We start from the raw sequence: 21,506 nt of genomic DNA, 5'->3' as shown, positions 1-21,506 counted from the left end.
GTTACTGTCATAAAACTCTTTAATGCCAGAATCACTGTGTCACTATCTGTTTACAGGTTATTCCTATTTAACATTTTCTAAAGATTTATACATAAAATTTTTTGTTAAAATTGAAATATATAAATATTAAACCCACATTGAAAATTTTGGTTGTCTTAGTGGTTAATATCTCCTAGAGGGTTATATATTTCAGGAATTAATTTTATGTTCATAATGTAGCTGAGACACCATTTAGAAATAATTTAGACTGTCTAGTCACCATATTGAGGAAAACAGAATTTCATGTTATGGAGAGTAAGAGAGGAGGCAGATGTCTCCATCCTTGGTTGCACTCATGTGTCCACTAACAGGAAACAGCTTTTCTTATTGAGCTTTTGTTGTACACTGTCTGTAAGTCTGAGCTCTCTATGGCAGGCAAGAAACATGCCCATCATGTCTCTGTTGTCAGGATTTAGCTCTGTGAGATACAGAGTAGACAAATGTTTGATGAGTGAGTGAGTGAACAGTCAATGTGTGTGTGTGTGCACGCGCATGCATACACATGTGCATGCTCAGTTGTATCCAACTCTTTGTGACCCCAAGGACTGTAGCCCACCAGTCTCCTCTGTCCATGGGGCTTCAGAGTCCTTCTCGAGGGGATCTTCCTGATCCAGGGACTAAACCCAAGCCTCTTATATCTCCCACATGGGCAGGCAGGCTCTTTACCACTGAGCCACCTCGGAAGCTGAACCGTCAACAGGAACAGTGTAAACTATAAGAGGATGGTCTGCTTAGTAAAGTGCCTAGAGTCAAGATATGTAAATCCACAAGAGGCTCTGGCTGGCATCAGGAGTGTGTCCCTGAGCGCCCCCCGTTCTTCAGGTGCGCTGGCCCGGAGCCCAGGATTCCGTAGAACTGGGGAGAAACAGATTTATGTGTGCTTTTTTCATCCACCTTCCAGGAAGTCTTGGTGGCATCCTTTTAACTCAGTGTTGAGTCACAGTAAGAATAAGACTGATCACTTTCCCACTGATATATTTCAAGAAAATTACAGTTAATTTATGTGCCAAAGAAAGCTGGCATTGGTGATGGAAGTTAATAGTTTTCAAAAGTAAAATGGCTTATGTCCTTTGAATACCTACAACCCTCTTTGTACATCTTGCTTGCTGTTTTTCTACCAAGCTCATGATTTTAATACCAGAAACACAAGAAATGAAACAAGATGGTAGCATCCAGGTGACTTCCTTCTCCCTGCATTGATAGTGATACATCAGTTTTCATGGGCGCACACACACACGAATTTTCTCCACGGTAATGTTAAGGATCACAGCCCACCAGAAGTTCTACAGTCTTCTCAGGCTGTCTTCAGAGAGACTGGGACTAAATAAACCTAGGATATGCCATCCTTCACTTAGCCTGACAGTATTTACATGTACAGCTGAATTTGTTTTCTTAAAGAAGGTACTGATGTAGAACTGAAAGCACCCTCTTTCTCTATCCCATGTGAAATGTGCATGGCTTTACAAAACCAGTTTCCTGTGAAATTGACATTGGACAATTTTGGAATAAAAGTAGATTCGAGCAAAACAACAATGTAACAGCAACATTTCACATACCAAGCTGTCATTTTTTCACTCCCTCTATATAAAGCATATAGTTTAAAATGTATCCTCATGTAGTAGATAGAGGTTAGAAGAAAACTAGTCAGGGGTGTTTTCCTTAGGAACTTGAGAAATTTTTGTTCTGCTAGCCTTGAAAACAGATCTTAACTTTGAGTCTTTCTCAAACTCAGTGGATGAAGGGATTTCCATCCATAGAATGGTCAATTGTGCTTGCACTGAACACCTGTAGGAATCTACCCAGTGCTGGCTCCTTCACCTTGATCCCTTAGAAGTTATGAACCAGCCTTTAAACACATTGCTTTTGTTGCAATCTCAGGTCTCTGAGTCAGATAGACTGGGATTTGAATTATCATTGGATTTAACAGCTGTGTGACCTTAAACAATTGAATATCTTCTTTTAACCTCAGCTTTGTGACAAAATAAGGACATTAACCAGACAGACAGACAGGGGTTGTTTTAAGGAAGAGAACCATATGAATTTAAATAACTTTAAAGCCTAGTATGTGGCGCAAAGTAAGCTTAAAAATAATATAAATCGCGTGTGTGTGCTGTGCTCAGTTGTGTCTGACTCTTTGTGACCCCCTGGACTGTAGCCCACCAGGCTCCTCTGTCCATGGGGTTTCCCAGGCAAGAACACTGGAGTGGGTTGCCATTTCCTCTTCCAGGGGATCTTCCTGACCCAAGGATCAAACTCACATCTCCTGAGTCTCCTGCATTGGCGGGTGGATTCTTTACCGTTGAGCCACATGGGAAACCCAATAGGAATCGTATATAAAAACAAATAATTTATATGACTTGACAATAATATTAATCCCTTGTAGCAATTACTATTTTAGTATGACTATGTCCTCTGCAATATTTGGGACGTACTTATGGTACCAAGTCCAATCCCATACTGCTCGTGGTATGACAGGCCAATAAATCAAGAGATGAGTTGGTGGGTCAAGGAATCATGACTTTATTGGAAAACTAGCAGACTGCGAAGATGGTGGACTTGTGTCCCAAAGAACCATCTTACCCAAGTTAGAACCCGGGCTTGTTTTATACTAAGAGGGGAGGGGGTGTGGTTGGTTGTTGCAAACTTCTTGGTGCCAGAATCCTTTGCTCTTGCAGCTGTTCTGGTAAATCTGGTCATGATGTGCTTGTAAACCTCCAACAAACAAATGTTATTCATTGTTCTGTGATTTTTTAATCTCTATGCAAATGAAAAAGTGTTATACCCCTAAGGGTCAGAGAATGGGCAGTCCCATATATTTAAAGCTATTGGCAATATCCCTAACTTGCAGCAAAAACAATAGAATAAAAGAGTTAAAGTAAAAAGAAATGGACCCAACATTGAGTCAGATTTGTTCTTTGCTATTACACTTACATTACAACCTTTTGTGTTGTTTCACACAGACATTCAGATTTAGCAGAGTACCCTACACTTTATTAGGATGCACTACTTTCAAGGGACCCCGTGATTACCACCTGAGTCCTGTCGCACAGTTCCAGTAATCACCATGTGTGGTAGGCGCTGAGGTGTCACTGACACTGAGCCCAGTGGGAATGGTTGCCCTTGAGTGGAATTCTTTATCCTTAACTCCTTTACGCCTCACTCGGCGACACATTTGTGTGTGCCCCCTAACATGCCTGTGAGCCTCAGCAAGGCTTAGCTGTTCTGGGCAGAAGACACAGAGATGGTTTGCATGCATTCTGTATGTGTGTGTGTTGTAATGATCATTCCAGAAGAAATGAATAGGGTGCTGTAGCAAATGTATGGCCATATTCACGCCCTTTCCAGAATTTCAGTTGCTTGAAGAAGAACCATAGTTATTGTCCACGAATCAGGTGATGACATTGTGTTCTAAAACTCATGGCATCGAAAGCCCCATCAGAGAGGTGAATGAGACTGAGGGAAGGGGGTGTAATTTCTTTGCAATATTGAGTCTGTTTCTCTATAGTTTTGTTTCCTGTTCTCATTCTTGACCTTCAGGACTCTGAGTACAAGACCATCCATATTTGTGATATAACAGTACGTTACAATAAAACTATAGAGAGAGCTCAATATTGTAAAATGTTAATTTAGCGTTTTCTCACAGGAGAAACCATCCCATCAGGTGATACTGGGCTGAGTTCAGGAGGTCCTGTGAAGGGAGAAGTCAAGCAGAGCCAGGACCCCGCCTGGCCCAGGACTACACACAGGTAACTCCGACTCAGTCACTGAGACGCAGGGTGCTCACTTAGCCCTTCGCTGCTTACCTCGTCCCAGGGCCCTGCCTTAAAGAGCAGCACGTGACCCAGTGTTCAGGTTGTCCTGAGCCTTGGACACGATTTCTCATACTCTGCTGAGTGTGTTGTCCAGAACTAACCCGTGTCCCCAGTTGAACTGGGGGATAAGGACTCCAGTTGCCAATGCTGTGCTTAGATATGAAATCTGAAATGATGAAATCCTTCTTTGCAACATGTGTTCCTTAGGGAAACTGTTCTCACTGATTCTTATCTTATGGAAATTGTTCTTATTGGTGCCTCAGGAGGAAACACTGCTGGATGCCCTGCTCTGCCTCCATCAGTAGGTGAGAGCAGGGGAAGAGAACTCACCTCCTCACTGTTAGGAGAGGCAGAAGACAACTGAAACTAGAGGGCAGCCGCCTTCATTGCTTAGCAGATAAGACAGAGGATATCTCTATTGGGCACTATTTAGGGGTGAAAGTCTACTTCTTCTTAGTAGTCTTTCTTTAGTTTCCCTTTAATGGTCTCTAATGCAGTAGATGCTTCTAGAGAAAGGGGAAGACTCTGGCTCTCTTTATACCTGGTCCAAGACCATGTTTTTGTGGCTAGGGAACAAAAAGGTCCTATGTGAAGGTCAGAACTAAGACTGCTTTCATATTTTTATGGCAAAACAGATTTAACAAAATTAACACTTTGTATTAGTTAAGAGTCTTTATAGAGAAACAGCCAGTAAGGTACATGTGTGTGTGTGTGTGTGTGTGTGTGTGTGTGTGAGAGAGAGAGAGAGAGAGAGAGAGAGAGAGAGAGAATTCTGTTTCATGAAATCTGCCTGATTATGGAGGCTGACAAGTCTCAAGATCTGAGGTCAGCAAGCTGTGCTGGAGACCCAGTAATAGCCAGTGTTTCAGTTTTGAGTTCAAAGGCCGGAAAGAAATTGTGTCCCAGCTTGAAGGTGGTCAAACTAAACTTGAGGGAGGATCAGCCTTGTTCAGATCTTCAGTGATTGGATGAGGCCCACTCACATTAGAGAGGGTGATCTGTTTTATTCAGTAAACAAATTAGTTTAAATGTTAACGTCATTCAGGAAGCACTCTCACAGCTAGATTTAGAACAATGCCTGACCAATTCTCTGAGCATCCTGTGGCTCTGTCCAGGTAGCAAATGAAATTAATCATCAGAGAAGTATGTCCAGGATGGCTGGTTTCCTCCAGATCTTGCCGAGATGAGCTGGAACTCCTAGAGCTATGCATCAAACAGGCTGATGATGTTACTAGAAGGGTAAGAACATTTGTGTACAAAGTTAGTGTTACACTAATTCTAAAATCTCTGCTGCCTTTAAGGGCAGCTTGTTAATTCAAGAGGCTCTGACTCCATGTTTTTGCTTTTTGGGAAAGGGAAAACACTTTTTATTATTATTAATTTTTAAATTGCTATAGCACTTAAAATAAGTTCTTCCATTAAAAAGTGATACCATCACAATATTTTAATTATCCTCCAATTAAATAAATTTTACAGAAAAGCAATTGCACCTTTGTTTCCACATTGATTTTTCATTCTACTAGAGAGATCCATTGAATAGCAATATTTATTGGCAATGCCGAGAATTGGCATACTGTAGTACAAAGGGTACTATCTTCACCATGTGTGTTTGGTACCCTTCTTAAAATATCAGAATCAATTTTCTCATTTGTAGAGTGATGATAATAACTCTTGCCTATCTACTGCCTAGGAGTGTTAGAAAGGGCCATATAAAATAAAATAAATGCCCCTGAACACCTGAAATACTGTAAAACTCTGCTCCAGTGAGGAATAATATTATTATCTGTAGTCTATATGACCATCCCCTTCAATCTGTTTGAAAAATATTTAAAATCATATGTTTGCATTAGAGTTGTTTCAAACATCTTCAGGATATTTTGTCACCACTGCTCAGAACAATTCATCCTGAGACAATTTTGTCCACTTAACAGTTACAAGTGACTATTAATTGATTGCACATAATGTTGTGCTTTTCTAAAAAGAAAAGTTTGATAGTACATAAAGTAGGCAAAGACTGGTAACTTAGTGTAATATATTATCATGGAAAAAATAGAAATATTTCCCCCTAAATCAGTGTTATAATTTGATCTACCAAATAGTACTTGTTCAAAATGAAATACATACAGAAATAGAGAGTAAGCATTTAAAACTTTTTATAACAATTTCACATTAGCATGACATTTAATCCAAATATAATTTTGATCTTTTGAATATGGCAATAAAAATTGCAACTTGCGTTTTGTGTCTTTTAATTTTGTTCTATTAGCTTTGGCAAATATAAATATTTTACAAATATCAGTTTGTGACAGATTGGAAATTAAAATGGTTCCCACCGCAGGTGGCTTGAGAAACTTTGCTCTAAAATCTCTAATGCCAATAACTACTTCCTGAATATTTAAATATAATTTCATCAAGCATGAGTGTTATCAGATTGAGTGTTGAAATCTTGTTCAAAAGTTGTCACCTTTTCTAGAAGCATGTATATATAATAGTTATGTTATGCATCCAACAAACACAGACCCAGACACAATATTCGGTCATGATGTGAGCAATAATGTTGACCTCTATTTGTCTTCATTTGCTAAGCTTCCTCAAAATGTTCTGAAGTTGTTCCAAACTACATTAAAAAAGTGAATGAACACCAATAAATCTAACACCAAAAATCCATGGCAAGTGAAGCCATGAAATGAAAATTTACATATTCTTACATAAAACGGCAACGTCTCTGCTCCCATTAACAGTGGGGCAGGTACCATTCTAACTTTTTCACGATCTTTTGATGAAGCTCAATAATAAATCAAGAAGTCCCTATACAGATGAAAAGATACGGACAGACCCAATGGAGGAGTTACTTATGCTGACAGAGTCCATTAAGTGCAATATATGTATGAATTATAGTCATATACTTGCAGATTATATGCTGTAGAGGGGTCATTCAGTGATGGTACGTGAGATGCCAACTAAGGCCAGGAACCCCCTTTTTTGGGCTTAACTTTGTGTCTAAACTAAGTAATGAATAAGCAACAGTGAATGAAATAAGATACACAGAGATATTCTTTTCTGTACTAATATTTCTCTGAACTACAAACTTCTGTCTACTATTCTCTGGAGTTTACGAGGAAAGACAGTGTGAAGCATTGGGAAGAACATTAGACCAGGCCTGAAGGGACGTGGGTTCTATTTCCAGCCTGTTGCCACTTAGCTGGGTGGCCTTGAGTAAATCATAAGCACTACTCCAGTCTCTATCTTTCCCCCATCTGTTAAATGATCCTATTGGATGAGGTGCCCCTTCAGCTCCATTCTGGAGCTAAATGATCATGAAAAGTTAAAAACAGATTGGTAAAAGTTTCTAGAGTGTAGGTATCATATGAGTTATTAGGGTTTTGTTTTGTTTTTTTTTCAAATTTAAAAGGCATATTCTTTCAGGTTCACCGTGACAACGAGCCTTTCAAAAGAAACCGTCTGTTTACATAAATCTGATGCATAAATAAAAATAAAAATATAGATGTATATATTATTTTAAAGGTCATTCTATATAGAAATTAACTTCTATTGTCAAGTCAACAAATATGTTCAAGACTTGTATTTCAGAGGAGAGAATGAGTTAATGAATAACACTGTTCAGCACTCTAGTCTTTCTATGAACACAAATCAAGGAATGGCACTCTCCAATTCTGTACTGTCTCTGTGAATACAGATTAGGAGTTGGCCTTGCCCTTTGAATTTGGATTCAGAAAGTAGCTTCCTGGGCAGTCTCTTATGTATAAGCTCTGTCTGTTTATTGCACTCCATTTTGAAAAGGTGCAAGTAAATGAATCAGGATATTAATGCTACTTGAAAAATGAAAAGATTGTACAGAATGCTGGCTAGGGGGATTGTTTGCTTATGGTTGTTTATCCTCATTTAGGACAAAGGGGTGCAGAACACTGGGCAAATTCCCACCCATTCCTGGGACTGCTGTATGTTGCAGTCTGCTCTCTGGGCTAAAGCAGGAACTCCCACTGGGACTTGAGTTGACCTGGAAGTGTAAGCTCCAAAAATCACACTATAAGAAAGTTATTCTTTTCTCAACTCTGATTCTTCCCAGGAAAAAGACTCTGTCTGGTCCTAGTGTGGTCAGTACCTCTCTTACTTACAAATCTCTTTTGTAACTAAGAGAGAGTCAACCACCAAGGTCAAAATCTTCTGCGAAAAAGCAATATCTAATATAACTTAATAACATTAATTTGTTACCAGTTTTGATAGTAACCTACTTATGCAAAGTGATCCTGGCCTTTTAGCTATGCAAGCAACATACTGTTGTCTTTTTAAATGGGTTTACTTAAGCCCAAAGGTATTTTGATGTAAAGAAAAGTTTTAAGTAAATAAAATTAGTACATGACTGGCACATTTTCTAAGATGATATACAAATGATTACAGCATGGATAACACTGGACTGGACTAGTGGAAAGGGCACTGAGATGGAAGATAGAAAACCTGACTAAATTTAATTTGAACCCTGTCACTAAATATCAAATTGTCTTCAAGTAAGATAATGAAAAGTTCATGCTTCTATTTCCTCATTATCCAGTAACTATGATGCTATTTGCTTACCTGGCTTTAGAAAGATGATAGGAAGATTAAAATTAAAGGATGGGTAGTAAAATAATATAAAGATGGAAGTTGTATGTGCATAGGCTTGCTATTATGTATCTGAAATGCCCCTTTTTTTTAATCACCCCCACTAAGGGGTGGGGATCATGTCACTTAGGAAAAAATAATATCTCCGTTTTCTCTCTAGGATCACACCATTAATTAGTGATGTGTGTGTGAGAGAGTGAGAGAAACTGACCACGGTTATACAGCTTCTCCATTTAAACTATATTCCCAAATGCTAAAGTTTTGTTGTATTTTTTGATTGAGTGCATATTTATTTGCAGAGATTTCCCTGGTGATCAAAAAGCTTAAAAACTAAACTGTGTTTCAAAAAGAACCTAATAATAGATCTTATTCATCTCAAAGCCTAATAAAAATATTATGACCTACATGAATATGTAGAACCGCTAAACATAAAGGAATTTATTTTCATGCCAAAATTGTTTCTTGACCTGTAATAGTAATTGGAATCATGTTCATTGTACTTAAAACCTCAAATATCTACAGAAGATATCATCTCTTCACAAAAGATATTTTTACTGTTATATCATCTCATTTGCTACAGACTTCAGAAGTGCTTTTCCCAATGTGATTGTGTTTCTTGTTGTTTTAGTTAAAATATAATAGTTCATTTAAGTATCTGATCTGTTTTGATATTAACTAATCACATCAGGTTTTTGGCTGTGCATTCCCTTGTAGCTCAGTCGATAAAGAATCTGCCTGCAGTGCAGGAGACCCGGGTTCGATCCCTGGGTTGAGAAGATCCCCTGGAGAAGGAAATGGCAACCCACTCCAGTATCCTTGCCTGGAAAATCTCATGGACACCGGAGCCTCGTGGGCTGCAGTCCATGGGGTCGCAAAGAGTCGGGCACAACTGAGCGACTAACAGTTAATCACATCAGGTTTTTGGCTGTGCGTTATTTTGAGACATATAACTAAGTTCCAACATATAAATTCAGTCTGTGAAACAGCAAATGTTCGTGCACTTGGAAATAATGCTGGCAGGTTGTTTGATTTCCCATCCTATTAAAAAAGCTTATTTAAGCACTAGTCCTACTTCATAATCTCATTCACGTGTAAATATTTAGTTGTGTTCTGTGGCAGTGAGCAATCATCAGAAATCACCTGAAAGGCTTGTCAAAACACAGGTCATTTGGCCCACACTCAAGTTTCTGATCCGGGAGTGGGTCTTGAGAATTTACATTACTGGCAAGTTCCCAACTGATGCTGAGGCTGATGATCAATAACGTTCTAGGACCATACTTCTTTTCCCCCCATTGATTCAGTGGAAAGCAGTATAGTAAGACAGGAAAACTCATGAACTTGGGGGATACTCCTCAGGTTTCAGCCCTGGCTTTGATGTTTATGAGCTATGTAACTTAGACAAGCCATGGCTGGATTTTGTCCTCTTTAACATAGTAACAATTATATATCCTGGGAATATTGAATGAGATAGTGTATATCAAGGGTTTAAAACAATGCCTAGTGTGTGGTGAAGGGCCTCCCAGGGAGCACTAGTGGTAAACAACCCACCTGCCAATGAAGGAGATGGAAGAGATGTGGGTTCGATCCCTGGGTCGGGAAGATGCCCTGGAGGAGGGCATGGCAACCCACTCCAGTATTCTTGCCTGGAGAGTCCCGCAGAGGAGCTTGGCAGGCTATCGTCTGTAGTGTCACAGAGAGCTGGACATGACTGAGCGCACCCACACATGACTATGAACACTCTCTAAATGCAACATTAGTAACTAGTGGTGAAGGCAATTAGAGTGGTTATAGAACCACCAGTTAATGGTCATAGAACATAGGTGTTTACCTTTGTTCAACCTCAATAAAAGTTCGTTAGTCTTTTCTAAGGAAGGCTGGACAGAAAGCTTGGTTGTCACAGATGACATTGTTTTTATGAGAAGCATCCTGGCTCATAGGAATTCAGTGAAAAGGAACACCGCCCTTAATGAAAGAACTTGAGCAGAATGTTGGAGATTGGAATCTAGATGGCAATGTAAGGAAAATGTATCCATTTCTGCAGTGTTTCTCAATATTCAGAACTTACCACATGTGTTTCTTTTTTTCCCTTAGCAACAAGAGCAAGACCCAACAAACCTTTACATATCAAATCTCCCCATTTCTATGGATGAGCAGGAACTTGAGAATATGCTGAAACCTTTTGGACATGTCATTTCCACAAGAATACTAAGAGATGCTAATGGAGTCAGCAGAGGCGTTGGCTTTGCCAGGTAAAACACCTGCTCTTTCCTAAGTATTCACTTTTAATTCCATCCCTTTATAGCATTAGAATAGTTCTGGAATGTAGAATATTCAAAGAAAAGTAGCTTGTCAAACTGACTCTGTATCTTTGCTTTGAGTTGGGGAATTCCAATGTAACTATAAATATGTTGTTCTCGCTAAAATATGTACACAGAATGTTTATATCTGTCACATGTCATGATGAAATGCCTAACACTTTCCCAGTCCTCTCTATGCCTATAGGTCAACAAAATCAGATGCTGTCTATCTCACTAAGGGTAATAAATGCTTAGAACCCCAAAGTCAAAGACCGCATGGGCTGAGCAAAGCATCCACATGATTTATCATTGATTCCCAAAGAGCTAGATGGTAGAATTGCTCAGCCAGGGAAGAGAGAAGATTCAGAGAAACAGGAATTGTTGGGAAGTCCCAAGAAACTCAGAAATCTAACAGGAGGTGAAGAGGGCATTTGCATTTAAGAGGCCCTTGCCGTGAGCTTTTGATGTTTTAATCAAAACAAAAAAGAACAGATTGCACTTTTCTCATTGTTGGAAAAAGACGGGTAGTTTTCTTTTTAACTTTTAAGGGAATGTTTACCAAAGGGGATCTCAGCCAGAAATGGAGTTAAAATGGTTGTACCTGCTGTGCTTTCATGAAAAAAACAAAGTTAAGGAAACTGCAGAGAAAAAGAAACTGATCAATGGCAAAGAAGAAAAGGAAAAGCTGTGTCTCCACAGCTGGGTGTGTTTATGTGTCTTCAGCGGACTCAACGTGAATGAATGGATGGATGTTACATGTCATCTGGAAGCCAGCCCTTACAGACAGGCAAGTCTGCCTGTGGGGAACCCCGGCATCTCTTGGAAAAAATCATCTCAAACCAACTTCTGTGAACACCCTTGGAAAGATAAGAAAACACAGTTGTTAACTAATCTCTACCTTGACTTCCTGGAGTTCATGGACCAAGTCTTAATGTCTACACAATATTCTACACATACTAGCCTGGGAGACCTCCACAGGATGCATGTCTTATGATTTGAAGAGAAGTCAGCAGAATGAAGAACATCTCCCAGACTTGAATATATTCATGAGGCATTTAAGTTTTCAGAACATTATTAACTGTTGATTTTAATGGTCAAGGCAGAGCTAATCGGACCGCCTGGGTCTCTGAAATTTGCCAATGTAGTCACTCTTGGAGATGGTACCAGCTGCTCTTGGAGGCCTGGCAATGCAGGATTCACTGAACGCCTGCCATGCTCCACTTCACACAGCATATCCCTGCCCCCCAAACCTCTCTCTGACAAATCAGTTTCTCCCTCATGTGTGCTCCTGCTGAGAAAGAAACGTTTCAAATTCATCAAGTGAACACCTTTTCCAAGAAGATCTATGTCTTTTTAAAATTATTTTTAAGCAAAAGATTTTTGGTACAAAGTATGAATATATTTGTTCAGACAGTCATAGCAGACTTCAACAGACTAGTTGCCTTTAAACAACAGACAAATATTTTCTCTCAATTGTAGAGGCTAGAAGTTCAAGATCAAGGTGGCAGCAGGGTTTGGTTTCCTCTCTGCATTTTGTGTTAATAGATGGTCTTCTTTTCCTGTTTCTTCACATAATCTGCCCTTTGTGTGTGTTCTTAATCTCTTAGTGTCTTCCCATCAGTCAGATTGAACTAGGATCCACCAATTATATATACATAATTTATAATCCAATCTCCTAGAATAAACCATAATGGAAAAGAACATTTAAAAAAGAATGTATATATGTGTAAAACTGAGTCACTTTGCTGTGTAGCAGAGATTAATATAACAGTGTAAGCCAACTACACTTCAAGTAAAAAATAAATGAATTTAATATAAAAATGTTTATATATATATATATATACACACACATATCTTTATTCATCTATTGTTGATGGACACTCTGTCCTTTATATGTCTTGGTCATCATAAAAATACTACTATGAACATGTGGGTGCATGTATCTTTTTGAAATAATGTTTTTGCTTTCTTCTGATATATATATATATATATATATATATATATATATATATATATATATATATATATGAATGGGATTGCTGGATCACATGGTATTTCTGTTTGTAGGTTTTGGAGGAATTTTCGTTCTGTTTGCAGTGTGTGTACCAACTGACATGCCCACAGTAGTGTACAGAGTTCCCTTTTCTCCACATCCTGCCAACATTTGCTATATGTGTCCTTTGATGATAGCCATCCTCACAGATGTGAGATAATATCACACTGAGGTTTTGATTTACAATTCTCTGCTGATTTGTGATATGGAGCATCTTTTGTTTATTGGCCATCTCTACATGTTTTTTGTGAACAATGTCCATTCAGGACTTGTGTCTGTTTTAAAGTCTGTTAGTTAAGATTTGGATGTTGAGTTTTTTTTCTAATATTGAATTTGTATGTTTGGATATTAAGCTCTTACCGGCCATATCGGTTGCAAATATTTTCTTAAATTCAGAAGGTTGTCTTTTTGTCAATGGTTTCCTTTCCTGTGTAAAGTCTTTTAAGTTTAATTAGGCCCCATTTTTTAATTTTGCTGTTGTTTCCTTTGTCTTCAGTTCAGTTCAGTTCCGTTCAGTCGCTCAGTCATGTCTGAACCTTTGTGACCCCATGAATCACAGCATGCCAGGCATCCCTGTCCATCACCAACTCCTGGAGTTCACTCAGACTCACGTCCATCGAGTCCGTGATGCCATCCAGTCATCTCATCCTCTGTCGTCCCCTTCTCCTCCTGCCCCCAATCCCTCCCAGCATCAGAGTCTTTTCCAATGAGTCAACTGTTTGCATGAGGTGGCCAAAGTACTGGAGTTTCAGCTTTACCATCATTCCTTCCAAAGAAATCCCAGGGTTGATCTCCTTCAGAATGGACTGGTTGGATCTCCTTGCAGTCCAAGGGACTCTCAAGAGTCTTCTCCAACACCACAGTTCAAAAGCATCACTTCTTCGGCGCTCAGCCTTCTTCACAGTCCAACTCTCACATCCATACATGACCAGTGGAAAAACCATAGCCTTGACTAGACAGACCTTAGTTGGCAAAGTAATGTCTCTGCTTTTGAATATGCTATCTAGGTTGGTCTTAACTATCCTACCAAGGAGTAAGGGTCTTTTAATTTCATGGCTGCAGTCACCATTTGCAGTGATTTTGGAGCCCCCAAAATAAAGTCTGACACTGTTTCTACTGTTTCCCCATCTATTTCCCATGAAGTGATGGGACCAGATGCCGTGATCTTAGTTTTCTGAATGTTGGTTGAGCTTTAAGCCATCTTTTTCACTCTCCTCTTTCACTTTCATCAAGAGGCTTTTCATTTTCTCTTCACTTTCTGCCATAAGGGTGTTGTCATCTGCATATCTGAGGTTATTGATATATCTCCCGGCAATCTTGATTCCAGCTTGTGCTTCCTCCAGCCCAGCATTTGTCATGATGTACCCTGCATAGAAGTTAAATAAGCAGGGTGACAATATACAGCCTTGACGTACTCCTTTTCCTATTTGGAACCAGTCTGTTATTCCATGTCCAGTTCTAACTGTTGCTTCCTGACATGCATACAGATTTCTCAAGAGGCAGGTCAGGTGGTCTGGTATTCCGGTCTCTTTCAGAATTTTCCACAGTTTATTGTGAGCCACACAGTCAAAGGCTTTGGCATAGTCAATAAAGCAGAAATAGATGTTTTTCTGAATCTCTCTTGCTTTTTCCATGATCCAGCGGATGTTGACAATTTGATCTCTGGTTCCTCTGCCTTTTCTAAAACCAGCTTGAACATCTGGAAGTTCATGGTTCACGTATTGCTGAAGCCTGGCTTGGAGAATTTTGAGCGTTACTTTACTAGCATGTTAGATGAGTGCAATTATGCGGTAGTTTGAGCATTCTTTGGCATTGCCTTTCTTTGGGATTGGAATGAAAACTGACCTTTTCCAGTCCTGTGGCCACTGCTGAGTTTTCCAAATTTGCTGACATATTGAGTGCAGCACTTTCACAGCATCATCTTTCAGGATTTGAAAGAGCTCAACTGGAATTCCAACACCTCCATACCTTTGTTCGTAGTCATGCTTCCTAAGGCCCACTTGACTTCACATTCCAGGATGTCTGACTCTAAGTGAGTGATCACACCATCGTGATTTTCTTGGTCATGAAGATCTTTTTTGTACAGTTCTTCTGTGTATTCTTGCCACCTCTTCTTAATATCTTCTGCTCCTGTTAGGTCCATACCATTTCTGTCCTTTATTGAGCCCATCTTTGCATGAAATGTTCCCTTGGTATCTCTAATTTTCTTGAAGAGATCTCTAGTCTTTCCCATTCTGTTGTTTTCCTCTATTTCTTTGCACTGATCGCTGAAGAAGGCTTTCTTATCTCTCCTTGCTAATCTTTGGAACTCTGCATTCAGATGTTTATATCCTTTGTCTTAGAATTATCCAAAAAAAAAAGAAAAAAAACTTGCTGTGATTTACATCAAAGAGTATTCTGTCTGTGTCTTTTTCCTAGGACTTTTCGTGGTTTCTGGCCATACATTTAGGGCTTCAATATATTTTGTATATGGTGTGAGAAAAATTTCTAATTTCATTTTTTCTTTTACATGCAGCTGTTCAGGTTTCCCATCACTACTGTAGGTGAACTGACCATTATTTTGTGAATTTACTTCTGGGCTCTATTCTGCTCCACTGATCTATGTATCTGTTTTTATGCCAGTACCTCACTCTTTTGATTTCTGTAGTTTTGTACTATAGCCTGAAGTCAGGGAACATAACACCTTCCAGATCTATTCTTCATTCTCAAGATTGTTTTGGCTATTTGGGGTCTTTTATGCATCCATAAAAAATTTAAAATTATCTGTCCTATTTCTGTGAAAATCGTTATTGATATTTTGATAGGGATTGCATTGAATCTGTAGATTGCCTTAGGATGCAGAGTGATTTTAACAGTATTAATTGTCTCCCAAGTTCTTTAATAATCTTTACAAACATTACCTTGAACTCTTTCTCAGGTAGATATCCACTTAACTTGTCTTCTGGGTTTCATCTTGTTCCTTCATTTGGAATATGCTCCTCTGTTGCCTGATTTTTCTTAAATTGCTATTTTATTTCTGTGTATCTGGTAGGTTGGTTGTGTTTCCCAACCTTGCAGGAGACATCTTGTGGGTGGTCTGGTAGTTATGGCTGGACCCAGTCCAGGTGATCGTCAGGCCCTGGCCTTCAGAGAGGCTGCTGGATGGCGGGGATGGGTCATGAGGTGGCTAGCGGCAGAACCCAATGGGGCCCTGGGGCTAGCACTGGCACCCTGTTGGGTGAAGGCAGGGTCCAGGAATCCCAGGACGGGTGCCTGCCTACCAGTGAGTGAAAGAAAGTTAAAGTGTTAGTCATTCAGTGTGTCTGACTTTTTGTGATCCCACGGACTGTAGCCCACCAGCCTCCTCTGTTCATGGGATTTTCTGGGCAAGAATACTGGAGTGGGTTGCCATTTCATCTTCCAGGGGATCTTCCCGACCCAGGGACTGAACCCACATCTGTCTTGTATGTCTTCTACATTGACAGCCAAGTTCTTTAGCACTCATACCACCTGGGAAGCAACAAGTGAAGCCAGGTCCTACACCCATGCCATCTCACTGGTGGGCAGAGCCATGTCCTGGGGTCTGGCCATAGGGCCCAGGTATGGTTTCTGAGAGAGCTTGTTATGGGGTATGGAGTGTCCTGAAGCTTGTGTTGGCCTTCTGGTCTGTGGGCCTGGACTGGTGCTGACCTGCTAAAGGGTGGGTGAGTCCTGCCATAGCAGGCAGCAGGGTTTTGTCAGTTGTCCTGGAACTGATGTCTGCCCTCTGATATGCCAGGCTGGATAGCAGAGTCCCTGGCTGCTGGTTCTTAGGGATTCCTGGTCTAGTCCCTGCGTGTTAGTGTGAAGGACTGGGCCCCAGGATCTGTGGTAGACAGGGCTATGTCCAGGTGAGGCTGTGGGCTCAGAGGTTCTTGCAGTATCTATTTGCTGGTGGATGGGGCTGTGTCCCGTCCCAGTTAGTCAGACTCCCAGTACTGGTGCCAAAAGGCTGGTGAGTGGGGAGAGAGCTGAGTCCCAAGGCTAATATACTAGAGGGAGGCTTCCACTATGGCACATTCCCGCACCAGTGTTATTAAGGCACAAAGAGCTCCTGGCTTCTGTATCCACAGGGGGAGGCCCAGTTGCCTCCTGTCCCTCCAGGGGACTCTCTAAGATCAGGGGTTGGGTCTGACTGAGGCTCCTTTCAAACGACTGCTTCCGCCCTGGTTCCTGAAGTGTGTGAAATTCTGTGTGCTCCATTTAAGAGTGGAATCTCTATTTCCTGCAGCCCTTTGTATGTCTAAAAGCAAGCCCCACTGGCCTTCAAACCTAGATGTTCTATGAGCTCCAGCTTGGGGAGTCTAATATGGGTTTCAGACCGCTTGCTCCTTGGGAAGAACTTCTACAGTTGTAACTACCTGCTTATTTATGGTTACCCATGCCCATGGATGGACAAGGTTCTCGACTCTGCCATGACTCTGTCCCTCCTGTTTCATTCTGGTTCCTTCTTTTTTTTTTTTGGTTTGATTTTTTGAGTTAATTATTGGTTGATTATTATTATTCACATTTTATAATTATAGAAAAAATGAGGGCAAGAGAGTTAAAATCCTATACAAAATCTTACAGAAGATAAGCGGGAGAACCTACCTATAGGTTCAGGTACACATGAACAAAAGCCCGTGTTCTCAAAATCACAGGGATTATAGTGATTTTGGTGTGCTTCTAGGAGGAAGTGAACTCAGGGATTTTTTTTACACTTCTATCTTGGGACAAAATTTCAGATGTGGTTCTTTTTTCCTTAATTAATTAATTTATTAATTTTTATTTTTACTTTATTTTACTTTACAATGCTGTATTGGTTTTGCCATACATTGACATGAATCCACCACGGGTGTATACATGTGTTCCCAAACATGAACCCCCCTCCCACCTCCCTCCCCATAACATCTCTCTGGGTCATCCCCGTGCACCAGCCCCTAGCATCCTGTATCCTGCATCAGACGTAGACTGGCGATTCGTTTCTTACATGATAGTATTGAAGGATAATTGCTTTACAATAGTGTGTTGGTTTCTGCTATATGGCATCGTAAATCAGCTATAGGTAAACACATGTCCCCTCCCTTTTGAAACTCCCTCCCATCCTTTCCCACCTCTTTAGGTTGTTACAGAGCCCCAGTCTGAGTTCCCTGAGTCAATCAACAAATTCCCACTGGCTGTCTACTTTACATATGGTAGTGTATAAGTTTCCATGCTTCTCTCTCCAGAAGCTCTTGAGATCCTGAGATTCCTGCGACTCGAAAGACAGCCCCTCATTATTATTTTACTTGCAAGCTATACATTCATCTTCTTTGAAAATCACTTCTTCAGAGTAAAGGTGGTATCTTCGTTTTATATTTAAACCACTGAACTTCAAAGCATTGATTTGAACACCAGCAGGGTGCAGAAACAGCACAATTACAGGCTTTTTAAAGTTCCAGAAGCACTAGATAGTGTCTGAAATTACAGACCTTTTATTTTATTTTATTATTTTGTTTTTCCATTCTTGTAACATAAAACAATTTTGTAAGATCCACCCCGCTGCAGGCAGCATTTTATAGCCAAGTCATAAACTCCTACAAACAAAAGTTTATGGTGGGAATGCTGATAGTCAGACAGTCAAGAGCCACTGCTGCAGAGCGGGCGGGTGCCAACAGGCTACCTTGCCTTCCAGCACGAGGATCTGAGCATAAATCAGCCCGGGTCTGGAGGGACAGGACTGTGTGTTCACGTTATCCATTTCCCATTTCCAGAAACATGAGACTGTTTGTCTAACAAAAATCACATTGAAAGAGTGTAATGAGGGGCCAGGAAAGAGTGACCCGAAATGGAGAAGGGATGAGGAGTGAATGTTCACAATTAATCCAGCTTCAACATCTGGAACAGAGACCCTCTTTAAGGAGTGTCTTTACTGCTCCCTCATGAGCTAGAGAGCGTGAGAGACTGCTGAGCACAGAGACCTTTCTATTTTGCAGTTTCTTTCACCTCTCTCAGTCCTCTTAATTTGATTCTCATAGAGTTTTGTTTGAATGACTTTTAACATCTGGGCAACCCTGTGTTCTATCGCTTCCTACCAAACAGGCAAGTTTTACAAGTAAATCATTTCAGTTCTTCTTTCTTTTCACTAAGTTACAAAAAAAATCATGGTTATAGGAAGACAAATATCAGCCTGACTATTAAAAATCAGGATAAATGGATTAAAATATCATTTTTGTAGTTTCTTTTAATTACTTTAATTATCATTGCAATTTTATTCACTTATTTTCCTTTCCCTGATACTTCATACTCCCTATCTTTTCCCACCAATAAACATAAAGAAAATAAAGAAATTTTTTAAAATTGCAAGGGAAATGCCAATACTGTCTTTTTAGGCAACTCTATGGTGCTTTAAAATGACCATCAAGCTTATCTAAATGTGATTTTATTGTCTGGGATATGTTTTGATTCCATCTACCTTAATTGCATCTTTGTGTTAATATTTCTCCCTTGCTGTTTTGGCAATTCACTCACCATCATTCTCTCAAATGCGTGGAACTAGGAAATCAAGTTTGAGCAGAGAAAATCTCTAAAATGTAAACTTAGTGATTACTAACCTCCAAACTACAGCTGTGTTTGCACAGAAACAGGTTAGAATTGTGTTTGCTGAGGTTGAAAAGAAGGAGGACTGTTATTCTTTTTGGTAATTTTAATTCCTCTCTCAATTGCCAGCAGATGTGATCGAAGGAGGAGAGAACCCCTGGTCCAGCCTCTAGCTCTTTATCTCTATTCTTGTTTTTGTGCTTGTCTTCCTCTCTGTCTTCACATTGCCTCTGTCTTTCTGTCTTTTAACATCAGAAAATCATGGTCATCGCTAAAGAAGGCAAAACACTGTCCTACTTTTCCATATATTTGGTCTCTAGGTTTCAAAACCCAAATCAATCAATCTGTCAACTAAATAAACAAATGGCTTAAATTGCACTGGATAATTTCTGGGCTTCCATCTTGCTGTATACATGATTTTATAAAAACATAGAGAAGGAGAAAAACCGTACAGTTTCTTGTTTTATTATGCTGAAATTGGAATAACGTTATTCCCAAGACAGAGTTGGTGGAATGAGAGAAGGCGTCTGAGTATTATTCACCCTGTGAGACTAAAATTGGAGAACTTTGTTACCTTGGATTTGGAAATGGGGGCCATTCCTTGTGCTCAGGGACTGTAAGATCTCTTCACCCTCTACCTTCTCTAAGTACAAACCATGACAGGCACTCTTGGACCCTGAGGTTGTGGGGATTTCAGGTAGGCTGTTAGTTTCCAGTCAATAGAGAGAAGTACTTTGCAGTATCATTTGGAAGACATGTGTGACTGTCTTTTATTTAATATCCTCCCTACGTGCTCTGCTGTCTGTGAGCTGGAGCATCCTAACATGAGCGCTTCCCCAGCGGCTCAGTGGTAAAGACTCTGCCTGCCAGTGCAGAAGACTTGGGTTTCATCCTTGGGTCAGGAAGCTCCCCTGGAGAAGGAAATGGCAATCCACTCCAGTATTCTTACCTGGAAAATCCCATGGACAGAGAAGCCTAGCAGGCACAGTCCATGGGGTCACGAAAGGGTCAGATATGACTTAGCAACTGAACAATGATACCGTCCATGAAGTGCAGTTATGCACGTGGCTTTATGGGTCAGAAATCCCTTAGCTTGCATCTTTGTTCTGTTCTTCCTATATGTGTCCTTGGGCTAGTTAAACTCTCTAGCTTCCCTTCCTGTTATGTAAAATGCATTCATTCATACATTCATTCAGTTCACCCATTAAATATGTGGGTACTACTAATATACCAGTGTGAAAGCATTAGTTGCTCAGTCATGTCCAACTCTTTCTGACCCAATGGACTGTAGCCTGCCAGGCTCTTCTGTCCACGGGATTCTCCAGGCAAGAATACTGGAGTGGGTAGCCATTGCCTTCTCCAATATGCCAGTAATTATTCCATATGTGATCATTAGAGATACACATACAGACAAAAAACGTCTCCTTTCACTGACTGGTATTCTGCTGGATTTGGGGACACAATAAGTATTCATCAAATATAAAATATCAAATGATGAATATTAACAATAGTGTTACAAAAACGAAATAAAGCATATGGGTGCTATAGAGAGTGTGAAAAAAAATGAGAGGCTTGAGGTCAAGGACAGGAAAGCCCTCTGAGGAGAAAGCTTTAACCTAAGATGCAAATGATGAGGAAGAACCAGCATGAGAGTCCCTGGTGGACCCCGAGAGGAAAGCTCCATCCCAGAAAAGGAAAGGGAGGATAGTCAAGGTCAGGCCAAGTTCCGCATGATTGGGAAAGAGAAAAAAAAAATTAAAAAAAAAAGGAGAAGAGAAAAACAGAAGAGATATGTAACAGATAGTAATACCTAGTAATGAAATGCGGCTACAGCTCAAAGATACTCATCAAAAGTGATAATACAGTCCAGTTGGATTAAATGGTGAGACCTGAACATACTACTTATCAATTCCTTCTTTATCTCAATTTTTATTTTGAATTGATTGTTTTTCCATTCTCTTCACCACGTTCCTTTTGAAAACATTGGTGATAAATAGTGAAAAGATAAATTTAGATTATGATGCATCCAGACAAGGATGTTGCCTGGGGGCAGGCAGGTATTCTGAAGTAAGCAGCTCCCAGACTAAGTATGAGTAAGCATTTTTTCTT

General features: G+C 40.0%; 1 protein-coding gene across 1 annotated transcript in view; it reads left to right on the top strand.

Moving 5' to 3' along the window:
* Positions 1-21,506, top strand: part of RBMS3 (RNA binding motif single stranded interacting protein 3) — a 620,879-nt gene that overhangs the window by 334,324 nt on the left and 265,049 nt on the right. The window contains exon 5 of the mRNA XM_052644461.1: positions 10,563-10,720. Coding sequence (XP_052500421.1) covers positions 10,563-10,720 — 158 coding nt within the window. The remainder of the gene's footprint in view (positions 1-10,562; positions 10,721-21,506) is intronic.

This window comes from Budorcas taxicolor, chromosome 1 (assembly GCF_023091745.1).
Source record: "Budorcas taxicolor isolate Tak-1 chromosome 1, Takin1.1, whole genome shotgun sequence".
In the NCBI taxonomy this organism is placed as follows: domain Eukaryota; kingdom Metazoa; phylum Chordata; class Mammalia; order Artiodactyla; family Bovidae; genus Budorcas; species Budorcas taxicolor.
The sequence above is the reverse complement of the archived record's forward strand: the minus strand, read 5'-3'. Positions and strand labels throughout refer to the sequence as shown.